Source organism: Stegostoma tigrinum, chromosome 1 (assembly GCF_030684315.1).
Source record: "Stegostoma tigrinum isolate sSteTig4 chromosome 1, sSteTig4.hap1, whole genome shotgun sequence".
In the NCBI taxonomy this organism is placed as follows: Eukaryota; Metazoa; Chordata; class Chondrichthyes; order Orectolobiformes; family Stegostomatidae; genus Stegostoma; species Stegostoma tigrinum.
In genome coordinates this window covers 6889459-6907417 of record NC_081354.1, presented here as the reverse complement: position 1 = coordinate 6907417, position 17959 = coordinate 6889459, and the positions used below count along the sequence as shown (strand labels likewise).

Here is a 17959-nt window from a genome sequence, read left to right as displayed (position 1 = left end):
CCGTCTTACTATCATCTGATGACTCATGACTTGTCAGTAACTAGCATGTGTGGTTGCTATGCAAGGAATGACCCTTTACAAAGTGTTGTTTCCATCTGTTCTTTCCTTTATTCTCTGTCTGTCCCCCTCCCCACTTACCCTCTCCCTCTCCCTCTCTCCCCCTCCCCCTTGTGACTTGTCTCCATGCAAAAGGCAAATTAGAAATGCATTGGACGTGATGTTGTCACAATTCGATCATGTACATGTTCTGTCGGAACTTGCTAGCTTTTTGTTTGTGCTTCACTGACTGCAAATGCATGCATTCATAATGAGATGAAGATTCTGAGTTTGTACAAAGGCTGAATTCCTTAAACTTGACTTTCCAGCAAAATTACTACCTTGATTTGTGACCTGACCCTTAGGACCTTGAATTGTTGCCCAACTCTAACACCTTTCCAATCAAAAACAAATCCCATTCCAGGAAACTCTGCGGTCAACAGCACATCTTAAAGTGAGAGTTTATTTTTAAGAAACAGATTAATTCAACACTAACTAAGTGTCTGGCACAACTATAAACTTCGAAAATTAATGGGATATGATTAATGATTTTTTTTCCACCCTAGCTACATGAGCTCAGAGGAGGGCAGGTTTGTGAGCACTGTTTAAAATAAGGGGCAGCAACTTGAGACTGAGATGGCAACAAAGTATTTTTTTCAACTTGGAGGATTGTGAATCTTTGGGGAATTTGAGCCACTGTGAATGTTTGAAATAGAGATTGGGGATGTGGGAGTATCTTGGGGAAGAAGTGAGTGAATAAATGATCTCATTGAATGACAGAGTAGGCCTGAAAACCCTTAATGGCCTGGTCCAGTTCTGGTGTTCTTCTGTCCCTGTGACTGGAGAGTGTGCCCAGGAAAATCATTGTATTTGTGAAAGATCCCAAAGGGAGAAAAGGAAGGTGGGGGAGGGTGGCATTGTTCTTTAAGGAATGCATTGCGGTGCTAGACAGAGAGAGAGGGAATGAGGGAGATTGACTCAGAGGTCAAGGACTGAATCTTTTTGGTTCGGGCTAAGGAACAAAGTTGCAATAAAATTGCTAGATGTAGTTTAAGGTCACCTAGTTGGAAGGATGTAGAGAAACAAATGTACAAAGAAACCTCAGAGGTGCAAAAATTATGGAGTGCAGTAGTCAATTTTAGAATAGTTATAATGTGGGACTTTAGTACTGTCATAGCTGATATACAGATAATTAACTGTAAACAGCAGAGAGGCACAGGAGTTCCTAAACTGTGTTTAGGAGAATTTTCAAATGTAATACATTTCCAGTCCACTGAGAAATGAGGCATCGCAAGATCTGATTCTTGGGAATGAGGTTGGCCAAATGGTTCAAATGTCATTACGGGAAGTATTTAGTGTATCATAAGACTTTGCCTTTGGAAAAGGGTAAGGAACAATTGAAAGAAAAAATAGTCAACTGGGGGCTAGCCAACTTCACTGAGTGAAGAATGGATTTGACCCAGTTAAATAGAATTTAAGGTTGGCAAGGAAGACTAATTAAACAATGGGCGACCATTAAAAATAGTGTGTTCAGGTCCTGTCGTGGTATATTCCTACAAAGAGAAAATGTAAGGTCAGCACATCTTGAGCTCCCTGGGTGACAAAAACATGGCGATTGATGTAAAGAAGGAAAGGGCGGTTCGACTGATGTTAGGTTAAATACAGAAGGTTCACAGGGAAAATGAAAGAAGTGGAGAAAACATTTGAGAAGGGATTGACAGTTAGCCTAAAAACAAATCCAAAAATCTTTTGTGGGCATAAATGTAATAAACTTAATGGTTATTAGGTGACAGGAGACTGATTTTTCTGAGCACATTGTATTTGTGAAAGATCCCATAGAGAGAAAAGGAAGGTGGGGGCGGGTAGCAGTGTTGGGTTAAGGTGAGCATTGTGGTGCTGGACAGAGAGAGAGAGGTAAGGAGGGAGAATGACTCAGAGATCAAGGACGGACGCTATTTGTTTCGGGCTAAGGAATGAAAAGTTGCAGTAAGAGTGCTCGATGTACATTGAAGGTCACTTCTTCTTTTCTCTGTATCAATTACTGTGGTCACGAGGTTGGTTTCAGGTTAATTAATTATGCAAAGCCAACACAGATTTGCCAACTGCAAACCAGTATCCATTTCAAGCCCACCGACTCCCACTGCTACCTAGAATACACCTCCTCCCATCCACCTTCCTGCAAAAATGCCATCCCCTATTCCTAATTCCTTCTCCTCCACTGCATCTGCTCCCAGGATGAGGCATTCCACTCTCAAACATCTCAGATGTCCTCGCTTTTCGAGGACCACAACATGGCCCCCAAACCCCCACCAAAGTGGTTGAGAACGCCCTAGACCGTGTCTCCTGCATTTCCCGCAACTTATCCCTCACACCCCGTCCCCGCAATAACAACCGAAACAGAATCCTCCTCATCTTCACGTGCCACCCTACCAACATCCGGCTCTCATACATCATCCTCCGACACTTCCACCATCTACAATCCGACCCCACCACCAAAGACATTTTTTCCCTCCCCACCCTTATCTGCTTTCCGGAGCGACCACACTCTCCGTGACTCACTTGTCAGTTCCACACTCCCCTCCAACCCCACCACACCCGGCACTTTCCCCTGCAACTGCAGAAAGTGCTAAACCTGCACCCCCGCCCCCCACAACAAGCCTACCCCCTCACTCCCATCCGAGGCCCCAAGAAGACCTTCCTCATCAAGTAGATGTTCACCTGCACATCTGCCAATGTGGTATACGGCATCCGCTGTACCCAGTGTGGCTACCTCTACATCAGGGAAACCAAGTGGAGGTTTGGGGACCACTTTACAGAACACCTCCGCTCGGTTTGCAACAAACAACTGCACCTCCCAGTCGCGAACCATTTCAACTCCCCCTCCCATTCTTTAGATGACATGTCTATCCTGGGTGCCCTGCAGTGCCACAATGATGCCACCTAAAGATTGCAGGAACAGTAACTCATATTCCGCTTGGGAACCCTGCAGCCCAATGGTATCAATGTGGACCTCACAAGCTTCAAAATCTCCCCTCCCCTGACTGCATCCCAAAACCAGCACAACTTGTCCCCACCTCCCTAACCTGTCCTTTCTTCCACCTGTCCCCTTCTTCCACATCAAGCCCCGCCCCCTTGACCTGTCCGTCCTCCCTGAACCGACCTATCCCCTCCCTAACTCCACACCTACACTCACCTTTACTGGCTCCATCCCCACCTCTTTGATCTGTCTGTCTCCTCTCCACCTATCTACTCCTTTTATCCATCTTCTATCCGCCACCCCCTCTCTTTCCTATTTATTTCAGAATCCTCCTTCCTGTCCCCCATTTCTGGAGAAGGGTCTAGGCCCAAAACGTTAGCCTTCCTGCTCCTCTGATGCTGCGTGGCCTACTGTGTTCATCCAGTTCTACACCTTGTTATCTCAGATTCTCCATCATAGGCAGTTCCTACTATCTCTGGATAAAGTTAATGCCGAGTTCATGAAATTTCAAAACAAAAAATGACCAATTGCAGCACAGCAGTAAGTGAGGAAATGGAATAAAAGCAACAGTAGCATGAAAATAAAGCATATGGCATCCTGTGCTTGATCATTAGAAACACAGAGCAAAAAAATATAAGGAACTGATGTTCAACTCGTGCAGAACACTTGTTCAGCCTGTCCTACATGTTATCTCGGATTCTCCAGCATCTGCAATCCCTACTGTCTCAGCAACTTGGATACAAAATTGTCTGAGAGACAGCAGGCAATGATGGTATGCTATACTTTGTTGAACAGAAGGACAGTTTGTCGTAGAGTTGACCAGAAGCTGGTGTTGACATTCTAACATTCCTGATGTGTATTAATCACTGAATCTTTATTGTGGAGGACAAAATTTTAAAATGTGCAGGTAATATAAAATTTGGAAGCATTGTGGACTGTGAAGAGGATCATGTAGAACTTCCAAAGAATATGGGCAGGCTAGTAGAATGGGCAAGCTAGTGGCAAATGAAATTTAATGTGGAAATGTGTGAAATGATTTACGTTGGTAGAAACAGAACAGAAAGACAATATACCATCAAGGACAAATTCTAAATGTTGCAGAGGAGTGGAAAGGCACAAGTATTTAAAAAAAACTTTCGATGCTGTAAATCAGAAATGGAAACAGAAATTGCTGGAAAAGCTCAGTGGAGCATCCGTGGAGAGAAATCAGAGCTAACGTTTCAGGTTGAATGACCTTTCCTCAGAACTGACGGTCGCTAGGAAAATGTTGCTTTGTATGCAGAAGATTGGGTGTGAGTTAATGGGGTAAGGAGTTAACGATAGGTGGGGATACAGCCCAAAGAGGGAGAACGGTTGGACAGACAAAGGAGTGGATAATGGCTAGGAGGGTGGATAGCTATCAATGGGGACTGTTAGTGGCTAATATGGGTTGAGTGCTTATAGCAATATGTGTGATATCAAGGCCTGGTGTGTGGGGTTGGGGTCAGGTTAAGGATATGGGACCGCCCAAGCCTTAAAGTTATTGAACTGAGTCCAGAAAATTGCAGGGTCTCCAAGTGGAAAATGAGGTGATGTTCTTTCAGCTTGTGCTGAGATTCGCTGGAATACTGCAGCAAGCCTGAGACCAGGATGTGGGCTACAAGCTATATGTGTATGTGTACATACAGGTAGCAAGGCAATGTGATAGTATACAATAATGAAAATAAAGCATATGGCATCCTGTGCTTGATCATTAGAAACATAGAGCAAAAAAATACAAGGAACTGATGTTCAACTCGTGCAGAACACTTGTTCAGCCTCAACTATAATATTGCATCCAGTTCTGAACTGAACACTACACCCTAGGAAGGATGTGAAAGCATTAAACAGGTTGCAGAAAAGATACCTGAGAATGGTTCCAGAGATGAGGAATTTCAGCTTTGTAGTTAGACTAGAGAAATTGGGATTATTGGAGAGGAGAAGCCTGAGATGAAATTCAAGAGAAGTATTCAAAACCATAAGGAGTCTTGACAGAGTAGAGCAGGAGAAATTGTTCCCACTTTTGAAGAAATTGAAAATGTGAGGGCATAGATTTAAGGTAATTGACAAAAGAATCGATGGAACAACAAAGAAATCTTTCACCCGCTGCCCGTGGTTAAATTCTGCGATGGAATGCCAAGAGAATGAAGTTGATTTAGATGTTCAAGAGGGAATTATCTGAAAGAGGAAGGGTGTGCAAAATTGCCTGGAGGGGAACTGTTCCTTTTCGAGAGCCAACAAAGACATGTTGGGCCATATGTCATGTACTGTGCTGTGACCATAGAGATTCTGGAATGCACAGTCAGCTGGATGTTCTGCTGTTCATTGGGAGTTCTTACTTTAAGGATCAACCCCGGCTCTCTTTGCTTATCTCACCTCATCTTGTTGTCTCTCCTAATGCCTCATCTCATCTCATCTCATCTCTTACCACTTGATGTCTTCTCCTCCCAATATATTTGGGACCTCTTCATCGCCTTCAACATACACTCTCTCTAGTAGCTGCGCCATCTACTAGATATCCTGTAGCATCTCACCCAGGACCTTTTGCCAGCACTTTCCAAACTTGTAATCATTCCCATCTCGAAGGACTTGGTTAGCAGATGAAAACGAACAGCACTACCTGTAAGTTTCCATCCCAAACCACATGAAATATGACTGGCCCTGTCTAGACCACATTTATTGTCCATTCCTGACATTTGAAGCAGGAAAAACTAACATCCCATAACCCTTTGGACAAATAATGCCCTCCTGATTTTCTGAACCCACACATTTTTAACCTTTTGTTTTTCAAGTCAACCAAAATAATAGAGTAATGGTGTGATCCGGACCTTCTCCAATGCAATCTGCATCTGTCTCCCTGTCCAATCAAAGTTAGTCAAGGTGATACAGTCAAAGCTCAGTGTTGTGCCAACCACAGACCATACTTAGTCAACAGTACTAGGGAGGATGGTACTCCTCACCAGGTGGGAAACCATTCATGTTTGGTTGAGTACGCATTTGACTGCATGTTTCAGTCCTAACCAGAACCCTTCCCCATAATTAGAAGCACTCATCCCTGAAGTAGCTCAATCAACTGGTTGGGGTCCAAGATGGGATGAACTGTAGTGTAATGCACAGGAGTTTGGAATTTGGTGTGCATCTTCTTGTGGCTTCCCATCTCTGCAGCCTGCAGCATTACAGGAAAATTTGGTTTATTTATTTGTTGACTTATTTTTCCAAATGTGTCACTCTTTCTTTTGTTTTTCCATCTTCATTCCATTGTTTTGTTTTCCATGACTCATTCGTGACTCTTCCGTATCATGCACTGTCCCTCTCTTTCTCCCCTGTGCCTGCCAGTGGCCCTACGTATGTTTCAGAGTAAGTAGAATATCAGTGTCTGTCTGTTAGATTTTCAATTGATTTGCGACAGTAACATCATAAAGAAAGCACCTGGCTTTAATACCATGGGATATGAATTAGTTCATCGAACTTTAAAGAATCCCTACAGTGTGGAAACAGGCCATTCAGCCCCACAAGTCCACACCAACTCTTCGAAGAGCATCCCACCCAGACTCACCCCCCTGCCCTACCCAATCCCTGCATTTCCCACCTAGCCTGCATATCCCTGGACAGTATGGGAAATCCATCCTAACCTGCACATCTTTGGACTGTGGGATGAAATCGGAGCACCCAAAGGAAATCCACGCAAACACGGGGAGAATGTGCAAACTCCACACAGACAGTTGCCCAAGGGTGGAATCAAACCCGGGTCCCTGGTGCTGTGAGGCTGCAGTGCTAACCACGGAGCCACTGTGCCGCTCCTACTTTTGGAAAAGTGACTCCACTTGAAGGCAGGCAGAGAACTGAAGGTTATTTATCTGGGGAGTGTCAATTTGGTCAAACAGCAGGATTCACCTTACAATTTGAGTGAGATCATTGAGGATGATGATGGGAAGCAGTTCTTTATGTAATAATGAGCAGTAGAAATCTAGAACTGTTTCCTTGCTCCACAGTGATACCCCTGCCAAGCAGTCACCAAAATAAAAATGTTGCTGAGGCTGGACGTCACTTTTAAAATTATGGAAACTAAAATTGGTTTATATTCGTAGCCAAAGCTGTGGAAGACTAGGATCCAACAGGAGTGCTTGGGAGTTAAGATGCAATGTAAATGTAATCTAATTCAGAGGTACAGGGCTAATTTGCATCCTCCTGATCCTACATTCCTAAGATGTACTTAAGTTTGATGCCAAAATGTTTGGAGTTGTGTGTGACACTTTGTTTCTCCTTTTTACATTTACTTTAAATATTTTTGCTTCCTCATTTATTCCCAGTTTTCCAAAACCTAAATGTGGCTCCCCTGTTTTGTGTGTAATTTTCGCACTTTCCTGGTTAACATATGGTTTTTTTTTATTTGCCAGTTTATTTTCAAAATTGAATATGTTTAACCAAGTGTAAAGTTTGGGTTTGAAGAGTTGAAGTAGCTGCTGCAGCCATGCTTGCTTTACTGAGAGCAAACTTGAATAATTTGGTTCGAGCTGCATTCAGCAATCATTAAAAACTCCAGGACAAAAATAGACTCGAGAATTTGCTACTGTTTCATAAGGCGCCTGAGCCTAAGATGCATTGCTTCCCATCACCCTATGGTTAAATAGTCAGTTGACCATAACTGTAAGGGCCCCATCAGAATGGTCTACTGACCAAGCACTAATGAGAAGACACAGAGCAATGGGTTTGAATTTCAAGTGAGTTTTTTTTGGTCTGAGACAGAGCGGCACAAAGTTTTCAGCATGTTATTAAACTGGAAACGATGCAAAAAGTGGTTTCCGGGGATGTTACAGAGACTGGATGGTTTGAGTTACAGGGAGATGCTGGATAGGTTGGGACTTTCACTGCAACATCGGAGACTGAGGGGGGGTGGCCTTATAGGGGTTTATAAAATCATGTGGGGCATAGAGAAGGTGAATAGCCAGGGCCTTTTCCCTAGGGTAGGGGGAGTCCAAAACTAGAGGGCGTTTGTTTAAGGTGAGAGGGGAAAGATTTAGAAGGGACCTGAGGGACAACTTTCTCATGCAGAGGATGTATGGAACGAGCTGCCAGAGGAACTTGCAGAAGCCTGTAAAACTACAACATTGAAAAGACTTTCGGACGGGTTTGGAGGAATATAGGGACAAATGCAGGCAAATGGACCTAGTTCAGCATGGATGAGTTGGACTGAAGGGTCTGTTTCTATTGCTGTATGACTCTGACCCTAAGTCGTTCATACAGTCATATTGTAAACTTCCTCTTTTAAAACATCTGCAACCATGCCACTTTAGCCAAGCTGTAGGCTTACCTGATCTAAGTTCTCCTTAAGTGATCCTCTGTCGTATTTTGCTTTACGATGCTTCTGTGAAGCACCTTGAGATGCTTCAGTACATAAAAGACATTGAGTCAAAACATTATTTTTATATAGAGTGTTGAGTAACAGTTGATACCTGAGGTCAAAAGAAATGTTATCCTTTCTGATTTACCTGAGGTTAGAATAAATGTTTTATAAAGATATTCTGCTGGTTTCTGATAAGCTAACCAATTCCTTCTGTGTGTCCTAGTCTTGAATCATTCTCTCAGTCGTGGTTTATGTGAACTGTTCATTCTTTTTTTTTCTCATTTTTTTTCCCTCCATCTTTGTGAACTGTCTCTCCTGCTTTTCCATCTGTTTCAAACACTGGCTACAACTTCCTACTTTCCACCTTTTAAAGGAGACAGCTACCCGGACGGTAAATCCATGGATCATTTTGTGTTTTCTCTTGAGTGGCATGAATAGCAGCTGTGTGTATTGGAAGTATTCTTTGTCATCAGAGTGCTGTGTCTGTGTCTGTGTGTGAGAGAGAGTCAGTGTCCCAAGAAACCAAGACTCCATATCCTGAACTACGTTGCCTGCCGACAGGTGCCAGGACCTTCCTTTCTGTACCCTCCATCACAGGGGGAAAGAGGAAAGAAGTCACAAGATTAACGCAGTCTGTGATTTGCTTGTCTATGTTTTCTCTTCAGGGGAAATGTCTTGACAAAACATTGCTGTGCCATGGTGATTAAAGGGAAGGCTGTGGCACATACCTTTAATCAAATTATTTTTCCAATCTAATTCTTTTTTTCCTTTCTGTACTATCCCACCTTTTTAGTCTGTTGACTCCTTACAGATTTATAAAGCTTAATGATTTCCATACACCTTCAGGTTCTGAACCTCGAGCCAAGGCAACTCTTGTTCCAGGCTGCAGTACTGTGCAGATCGCTGGTGCCCATGACTGTCCTCACTCACAGTCACACTTCCTGCTTAGATGTTGAGTGGGAATCCAGAATGAGTACTGCCATCTCTCTCAGTACTGCGGCACTGCTACTGTTTTATTCCAATGGCTTGTGATTTGCTGTTCTGGCAAGATTGGATTCTAGCACTTGTGAGCGAACCTGGGACTTGTTTGTCCCTGTGTGGTTTTTACTGAGTGATTGACAAAGCCCGATCCTAAATCTTTCACTGTTAAAATGAACGTATAACTCATTAGTCGCTTGACGGTAAGAACAATGTGTCTCCAAAACAGAGCTGTGAATGCACACAGTGTTAATGGTTCAAAGTCTGAACACTGACAAGGCAAGCGTTTTAAAGTCTTTCTTTGTTTTTCCCTGTCCCCTCCTGTCCAGCTCCCCCCGACAGTACATGGCCAGCGTCCAACCTGATGTGCATTATCACCATAACCTTAGTGATCAGAGCAAGAAACGTTTGATGCAAGACACTGAAGATTGGCAGCCAAAGACTGGCACTGCTCAGTCACGCTCCTTCTGCATCCTTGCCCAGATGACTGGCACTGAGCATAGTGAGTAACGTTCCTCCTTCCCTTTCACAGATAAAATCAGTGTCTCGTAGGTGACTGATAGCCCATGTCTAATGAAACAGTGAAAAATGCTGTATCAGAGATAATGGGAACTGCAGATGCTGGAGAATCCAAGATTACAAAGTGTGGAGCTGGATGAACACAGCAGGCCAAGCAGCATCTCAGGAGCACAAAAGCTGACGTTTCGGGCCTAGACCCTTCTTCAGTTACAGTGAAAAATGCTGATGTATTCAGCTTCAAGGAGTGTCCCAGTTCACAATTCGGGACCATCTTTTGTTGGCTTATCTATTGAGTTGGTTGAATGCGTTGATGGGGTTAGTTCAGGGCCTTCAACTTTGAGCCAGGCTGTTCAGGGGTGGCATTAGGAAGCAGGTCGTGACACACAAGGTGTCTGGAACACACTCTCTCCCAAAGGCTGTTGAAGTTGGTGCGCTCATTGCAAATAAAAATGTCAAGAGTGAGCTTGATTAGATTTTTTCTGTTGTTTCATTTTGAAGCGAGGGTGGTAAAAGAGCTGATAAAATTTGACGGAGTTGGGTCACTGATGAGCCACGATTGTATTGAGTGACATTTTAAGCCTTGAGGGCTAAATGGCCTCCTCCTGGCTCCTGCACGATGCAATTGCACAACTCAGTCACGCAGTTCCATGGCTTGGGGCCAGGCAGTGAGAAGAGCTTGTTGGCAGAGCCGATTGCTTTGATGCCATCTGCCTTCAGTCGTCTCCGAGCGAAAGGGAAAATTGTGACAGTGTGGAAAGGCCAAATCTTCTGACTGCCTCAGCATTTGCAGGGAACTGCGGAGCCTTTTACTGACATCCAGCTTTTCAAAGACCCAATAGGCTGCAGTCAGTTGCGCAAAGGAATCTCTTGCTGGGGAGATGGGACATGAATATGACAGCATCGTTAATCCTATTAATTTCTGTTCCTGTAACCATCTTCCTCACTGCAGGTCCTGCTTTGGGCTGTGGTAGGAATGAGCATTAAATGATTTGAATAGGAGAGATGTGCACAGCTGGAATCCTTTAATCTGCTCCAGGTTGCAAATGTCAGCATCATTTGACGGTGTTTTGTTGTCCCCCAAGTGTGTGTGTGTGTGTGTGTGTTTGTTTTCACTTTTAACAACGAGCTAACTTTAAAATGGGAGCACGCAGCCACAGCAGTGAAAATGAGCCGACCTCAAGCAGGAATGCCCGAAGCTGGTCGCCTGGAGAAAGGCAATGACCGTTTCAGCGCCAGCAACAGCTTACACTTTATGTATTCGCATGTCCCCAGGTGCCTTGTTGAGGAGGCTCCAATCGGACTTTTACCCAATCTCTAATAGTATGGTTTTGAAGAGTATCTCCGTATGTTAGAGGATAAGAATTTACCGATGGGTCTCTGAGGCTTTCACTGAACAGAAGTACTTACAAACAAACACATGAAACGAGAGTCGGAGTAGACCATTTGGCCCCTCAAGCCCTGTCCAGCCATCCAACAGGATCATGCCATGTTTTGCGTCTATCTAGTTATTATGCTCATGGAGTTTGTTTGGATAGAAATGGACCAGCTGCGATCTCCATGAATAGTGAAACAGGCTTGAGAGGATGAACGGCCTCTTGGGTGTATGTTATCTCAAAGTATCGTCAGCTGCTGCATTATGCTGGGTTTGTGTGTTTGTGTTGAGTAATTACTAAGGGGGTGAAAATTATCGGGGCTATGTGGGAATGTAGAGTGAAGGTTGAAATAAGATTGAAGGGCTGAGTGGCCTACTCTTGTTGGCATGTCCGTGAAAGAAATATTGGCTTTTGTCACCAGAAGGCTAAACTACATCATGCTGAGTTGTCAGCGTTTTCCATTTTTATTCCTAGTTGTAGTAGCTGACTAGTTATTTCTGTTCCTCTTCTAGTGGGTGAGACAACTCCAGCAAATGAGACTAGCAAGAAGGCGAGGTAAGATGCTGAGCGGAACTCTCGGGTGCCCTTCTGCCATTTTGGGTTTGATTCTTGTTGTTGAAGTATGTGCTGCCTTGTGACTCTTAATCTGGACAATGCGCTGGTTCTGATCGTGTGTATCTAACATAATCTGCCCCTGCTGAGCTACAAATACACAAAAGCGTTGCTGTGGTCGGAGCGCTTGTACGATGGGGTGGATTACATTTAACAAAGCAAGACCACAACCCAACGCAAAAGTGCCCACTGAGTCCCTGTGCCCTGTTAAGATTAGATTCCCTGGAGTTAGATTAGAATCCCTACAGTGTGGAAACAAGCCCTTCGGCCCAACAAGTCCACTGCCCCTTGGAGCATCCCACCCCCCCGACACATCCCCCTATAACCCACACACCTCTGAACACTACGGGCAATTTAGCACGGCCAATCCACTGCATTTGCACATCTTTGGACTGTGGGAGGAAACCAGAGCACCCGGAGGAAACCCACGCAGACGCAGGGAGATTGTGCATGGGATTGAACCCGGGTCCCTGGCGCTGTGAGGCTGCAGTGCTAACCACTGAGCCACCAGGCTGCTCTTAACACTCTCTTCCTGAAAATAATTCCTAATTTATTAGGAACAAGGTTCATTCAAATTTTAGTTTGCCTTGCTGGCTTATTAATACTAAATTGAATTACTGAATGATGCCTTTTTTCAGCCAGTATTAATTTTGAAACAACAGTAATATCTTGCATGAACACGCTTGTAAAAATATTGATAGATCTCAAGTTATGGGTGAGATTGTTAGAGTTTGAGGTTATGTTTGTCTTTTATTACTGTGTATGTACAGGTTTCTGATTTTTGCTGACTGTTTTATGTCAGGAAATGTCAAAATTGCCTTGAGTAGAAACACTTTATGTTGTCTGTTGACCATCCACGGGAAATACTAACCAAGATGGGGTGTTCTGTTTTAACCTGAAAGCGAGGGATGTATAGTGGTAATGGTGTCCCACACTGGTCTCACTTAGCAATGCCAGGGTCATACAAAGTTGGGATAACAAAGTGTGGAGCTGGATGGACACAGCAGGCCAAGCAGCCTCTTAGGAGCACAAAAGCTGACATTTCGGGCCTAGACCCTTCATCAGAGACAGCTTTTGTGCTCCTGAGATGCTGCTTGGCCTGCTGTGTTCATCCAGCTCCACACTTTGTTATCTCGGATTCTCCAGCATCTGCAGTTCCCATTATCTCTCACAAAGTTGGACCTTGCTGGGAACTTATTGAACTTTTGACAGAATGTTCTTGAGGCTCATCATTAATGAAATGCCCCTGCAGATTTCTCGTTAACTCGAACCATTGCTACCAGTGAGGACTCAGCACATTCCTTGTAGAACTTTACTTTCGCTGTGTCCTGGCCTCAGTCAGCATGACCTGAAACTAGGGTCTATCAGGTGGTATTGATGTTCACTTCCTGTGTGACTGTGGCTCAGGATTGTCGCTGCTGGATGTTGGTGCATTATTGTCAGCGTGAACCTGTGTTTTGGTGTAAAAATCCGTACTTGAACTCGAAGTGCTGATGGATTGGACTTGAGGACATGTTTTCCTGTTGAGAAACGTGGGCAGCACGGTGGCTCAGTGGTTAGCACTGATGCCTCACAGCTCCAGGGACTTGGGTTCGATTCCACCCTCAGGCACTGTCTCTGTGGAGTTTGCACATTCTCCCCGTCACTGCGTGGGTTTCAGCTGGGTGCTCAGGTCTCCTCCCACAGTCCAAAGGTGTGCAGGTTGGGAGGGTTGGCCATTGGAAATGCAGGTTTACAGGGATAAGTTGGGGGTTTAGTGTTGGGTTTGTGTGGGATGCTGTTTGGAGGATTGGTGCCCCAGAGGGCCAGATAGCCTCTATCTGCATGATTCTATAAATCATGAATAAAAACCAAAAACACCGGAAACTCAGCAGATCTGGAGAGGAAGTGAGTTAACATTTTGAGGTAACAAGACGTAGAGCTGGATGAACACAGCAGGCCAAGCAGCATTTTAGGAGCACAAAAGCTGACGTTTCGGGCCTAGACCCTTCATCAGAAAAGGGGGATGGGGAGAGGGTTCTGAAATAAAAAGGGAGGGGGGGGGAGGCGGAAGTGTGAATGTCATTGTGGGGAAAACAGTTTATCGATGTGGTGCAGAAGTCTGTAGATTTGAGTGAGGAAAAGAAGACGTGGGAGATTTAGGAGTTTTGTTCTTATGAAGTTGGGGTAAGTGTTAAGAGATAGAGGAGCAGACAGGACATTGCTTACATTGGGTCATTCGAAGTCCTGTCTAAACAAAGTAGCTGTTGACTAGAAGTTGCTGCACACCAAATTTGTCAGATTTCAGTTCTCATTCATCTTGAGTTTCAAAATCCTGGTAACTCGACCCTTCCTCTGGATTCCCGCAAGTGTTTAAAAAAGGAATTTTAGTGACAGTTGAATGTGGGAAGGAAACGAGGTTTCATTTGTAATAGCCATAGGACATGCCAATATCAAACCCTTACTGGCACATTTCACACTGACATCAGTGTTTCTGTAAAGCCCATGCTAACATTGGAGGGCAGAGCCATTATCCAAGGGGAGTACGACAATCATGAACAAAAACAGAAGTTGCTGGAACACCTCAGCAGGTCTGGCAGCTTCTGTGACGAAAAATCAGAGTTAACATTTCAGGCGCAGTGACCCTTCCCCGAAAGTGGAATACAACTATCATCTCTTCCATTGATACTTATTCTCATCACATTTTCAAGCATTTTAGAAACATCCATCTCAAGCTGTCTTCATTTATGTAGTCAACTGTCTTTAGTTGTATTTTTAAATGGCACTTTTATCAGACTGAGTGCAGTATTCAGAAGGCAGAGGATTGTTAATGGAGACTCAATGGTGGACTGTTGGCGACCTCTGCTGACCACAGAAAGTTCTGCAGTTTGCTGTCTTGTCCCACTGATATGCAGTGATACCTTCACCAGGTTTATTCAACACATTTGGTGTGAGTGCCTCTGTCAATAACAGTAAGGAAACTCTGCTTGCTGAGCATTCCTCTGATAGGTTGCAACTCCAAACATTCCACCTGCACACCTCAGGTGTGTTCCTTGGAATGGTTTGCCGGAAGTGGAAGATTATCAATTTTCCAGCCTGGATTAGCACCTGATCTAAAGTGGACTTGCTTGCTTTTAAACTGTTTTTTTTTAATCAGTTAATTCCATCACCACCAAATGACTGGGTGATTTGTAAGCTTGAAGTCAGAGAGCAGCATGACAGTCTGAAAACTTTGGTATTAAATCCACTGATCGTCTAAAAGACTTTGAAATGTACAGCCACCTCTGGAATTAAATTTGTAGAACAGACAAAACAAGGACCGAGAATGGCTATGGAATGGGGTGGGTGTGTGTTGAGGACTAATGAAATATAGTTGACTCTTAACTGCCCTGGAAATGGACCTAGAAAGCTATTCGGATCAAGGGGCAATTGGGGATGGGCAATAAATGCTAGCTTAGCTAATGACACTCTCAGCCCTTGCATGAACTAAGGGGGAAAGAAAACTACATGCTATATTGTAAGTCAGGCGTCTGTGCAATTTCTCGTTTTGCTGTTGAAGAGCGTTTCTGCATGACAGTGGCATGGTCCTTGCATGTGTCCAACCCAAGCAAATGTGGAATTTCCTTTTGCACAACACTCCATGGGACTGAGCACAAGAACAGTGGTGTTCTCACCTCGTCGTGACCTTGAGACGGGCCAGTTTCCCCATTTGTGCGTGACGCAGCATCTTGACCAGTGTCCGAAGTAGCCAGGTTTCTCAATGGTGGCACCAGTATGGGTGACTGGCACTCTGTGTCTGATACAGCAGCTGTAGAGCCATGGAAATGGAGCAGCTTACTGGAGGAGTCTCAAGCGCTTCATGTGCAAACTGCTCCCAGCTGAAGCCATCTCCTCTTTCCAGGCCTGATAGAGGAGCCCAGTGCAGATGGGAGTGGACTAGGAACTCCAAGCTGTTTCTTCAAACCCAACTATCCACAGAAGTGAAATTGAATTTTTAAAAAATGAAGTTTATCTGCAGACAGATTAACCCTGGAACCCAAAAGAGCAAACCCTATCAATCCTACCAGGAATGACCACATGTGACTCTAGGCATTCATATGCTTCGGGGTAGCTACAGGTGACAGTGGTCGCTTTGTTGGGGTTACTCATATCTAGAGCCAAATAAGTCTCGCCCATATAAAACTAGGCAAAAATACCTTTTTTAGTTGGGGGAGGACTAAAAGCGCATATAAACAGCATCCCTGATGGCAGGGTTGGCAAGTGCAGGTCACAGCTATCAATAAGGTATTTCTTCCTGTTACTAGATATGGTAATAACTGATTCCTAATGGACACATAATTAACTATGATGGCCATTTGTGCTGTGAGCTCTAATGGCAACTTACAAAAATGAAGTTGATTCTTTTCCTAGCTTTGAATGAAGACAGGTCATTTAATGTAGCAATAGGAGGCCATTTTGCCCATTCAGTCTAATCCGAGATTCACCAAGATCATGACCTGAGCTGTAACCTAACTCAATGTGCCATAATCCCTTCATACCTTCTGGTTAGCAAAAATGTATAAAGTGTGCAAATTAATGTTTAGTCCATCATAAGTTACCATTCATGGGAGAAAGTTTTAAATTCTGCCACCCATTTCCTGCCTCTTTTATTATGAGGTGGTGTTCCCAACCTTCGACTGTTTAGTCAGTGGAAATGGCCTTTCCCCCAGTAGTTCCTTTCTGTTGCCCTGAAAACGTTGGCAAAACCACCGTTTCCCCTTCTACTTTCCAATGACCCAGGAGTGGGCGATTTATCCTCTTGTCAAAAACTAGCCATCAGGGCTATAGTCTTTATCCATGCTGCACTGAGGACTTTGCTTAATTAACACGTCTCTGCATCTTGAATAAATTAACTGGCATTCACATTCCCACACTGCTCTATTGTAGGTTGTGAGCGCACGAACGTATCTAGCTAGCAAATGGTATATCTGCACGTTAGAATGACACTTCGTTTTTATCTCTTTCTTCCTGTCTGTCTGTCACTGTTTTCCCCCACAGGCCAAAGGTCACTACTGTACGGTACAGCCCCAAATATGCACAACTGCGCGATTGGCACCATGGCGTTTCGGCTCGCGTCCTTAACGTAAATTAGTTTACCTGAGAAGTGACAAGTTCCAAAAATATTTTTACTGGGCAGGCTGTACTCTTTCTGTTCTCGATGGTGTTCTGCTGTCAACAGTAGTTCAGCGATTTTGCTGTTATTCTTCTTAAAATTCCACCTTTTCTTCAGAAAAAAAAGAATGAACGCTGTCGTAGAATTTAGTGATTTGGATTGTTGGCATTTTGCCTGGCCCTTTTTCTGTAAAGCAGCGGTAACTTGCATTTACGTAGCACCATCGATGTTCTCGAGTTGCTGTAGTGGTGTGACGAGCTCTGGGCGATGGGGATAAGTGCTTTTGAACCGATGAAAGATTTGAGGTTCTCTGCGTTGTTTAGCGAAGATGCATTGTGTTACATGTTGGACTTGTGCGTGGACTTTTCTTCTTCCCCCACCCCCCTTCCCTGCTTTCCACCCCCCCCCCCCCTTGAGATAAGTTTGTTTTCATATGAGGGAGAGTTTCTGCCCCCACTCTGAAGGAGATGATTCTGTGTGAAGCCTTGCCAAAGTGGGACAGAAGCGTTGTCTGAATTGGTCGACATGGACTATTGTTGGCATGTGAGAGTTGGGCTGGTGATTAATTTATTTAAAAATGTTTTTGAATGAGGGCGGGGAGATGGAAAGGAATACCTAAATGCTATTTGGCGAAAATCAAATTCAATCTGATCGTTCTTCAAAGGGAATAGCGATGTCCTTTCAGAATGCAACTAGCTACAAACTGCTCGGAAAGGTTTTTATGTCAGCCTGTAATATATTTGTATTATACTTCATGGACACCCATCTATATATGCTGGTTGGTGTTGAAATCATATTTTAATAAACCTGCTTTCATTATTAATCAAGTCTTCATTGTTATTGACTGGTTTTGGAATCTTGTGTTACTTTTTCAGAAGCCAACGTTTCTCCTTAAAATCTCCTCGTGAATTATTACGTAGAATTTACAAATCAGAGATAAACCATTCAGAATTCCAGGTTCATGGCTGTGT

The 17959-nt window shown here is 44.0% G+C and overlaps 1 protein-coding gene across 15 annotated transcripts in view; it reads left to right on the top strand.

Annotated features, from left to right (window-relative positions):
* pdlim5a (PDZ and LIM domain 5a) overlaps positions 1–17959 on the top strand; it is a 252103-nt gene that overhangs the window by 162535 nt on the left and 71609 nt on the right. For 13 of the 15 annotated variants that reach the window (XM_059649664.1, XM_059649648.1, XM_059649741.1 and 10 more), the window contains 2 exons: positions 9683–9855; positions 11758–11800. In XM_059649664.1, coding sequence (XP_059505647.1) covers positions 9683–9855; positions 11758–11800 — 216 coding nt within the window. Of the gene's footprint in view, positions 1–6367; positions 6389–8748; positions 8767–9682; positions 9856–11757; positions 11801–17959 lie in introns of all 15 variants that reach the window. The other 2 variants (XM_059649918.1, XM_059649932.1) reach the window with 2 other exon arrangements.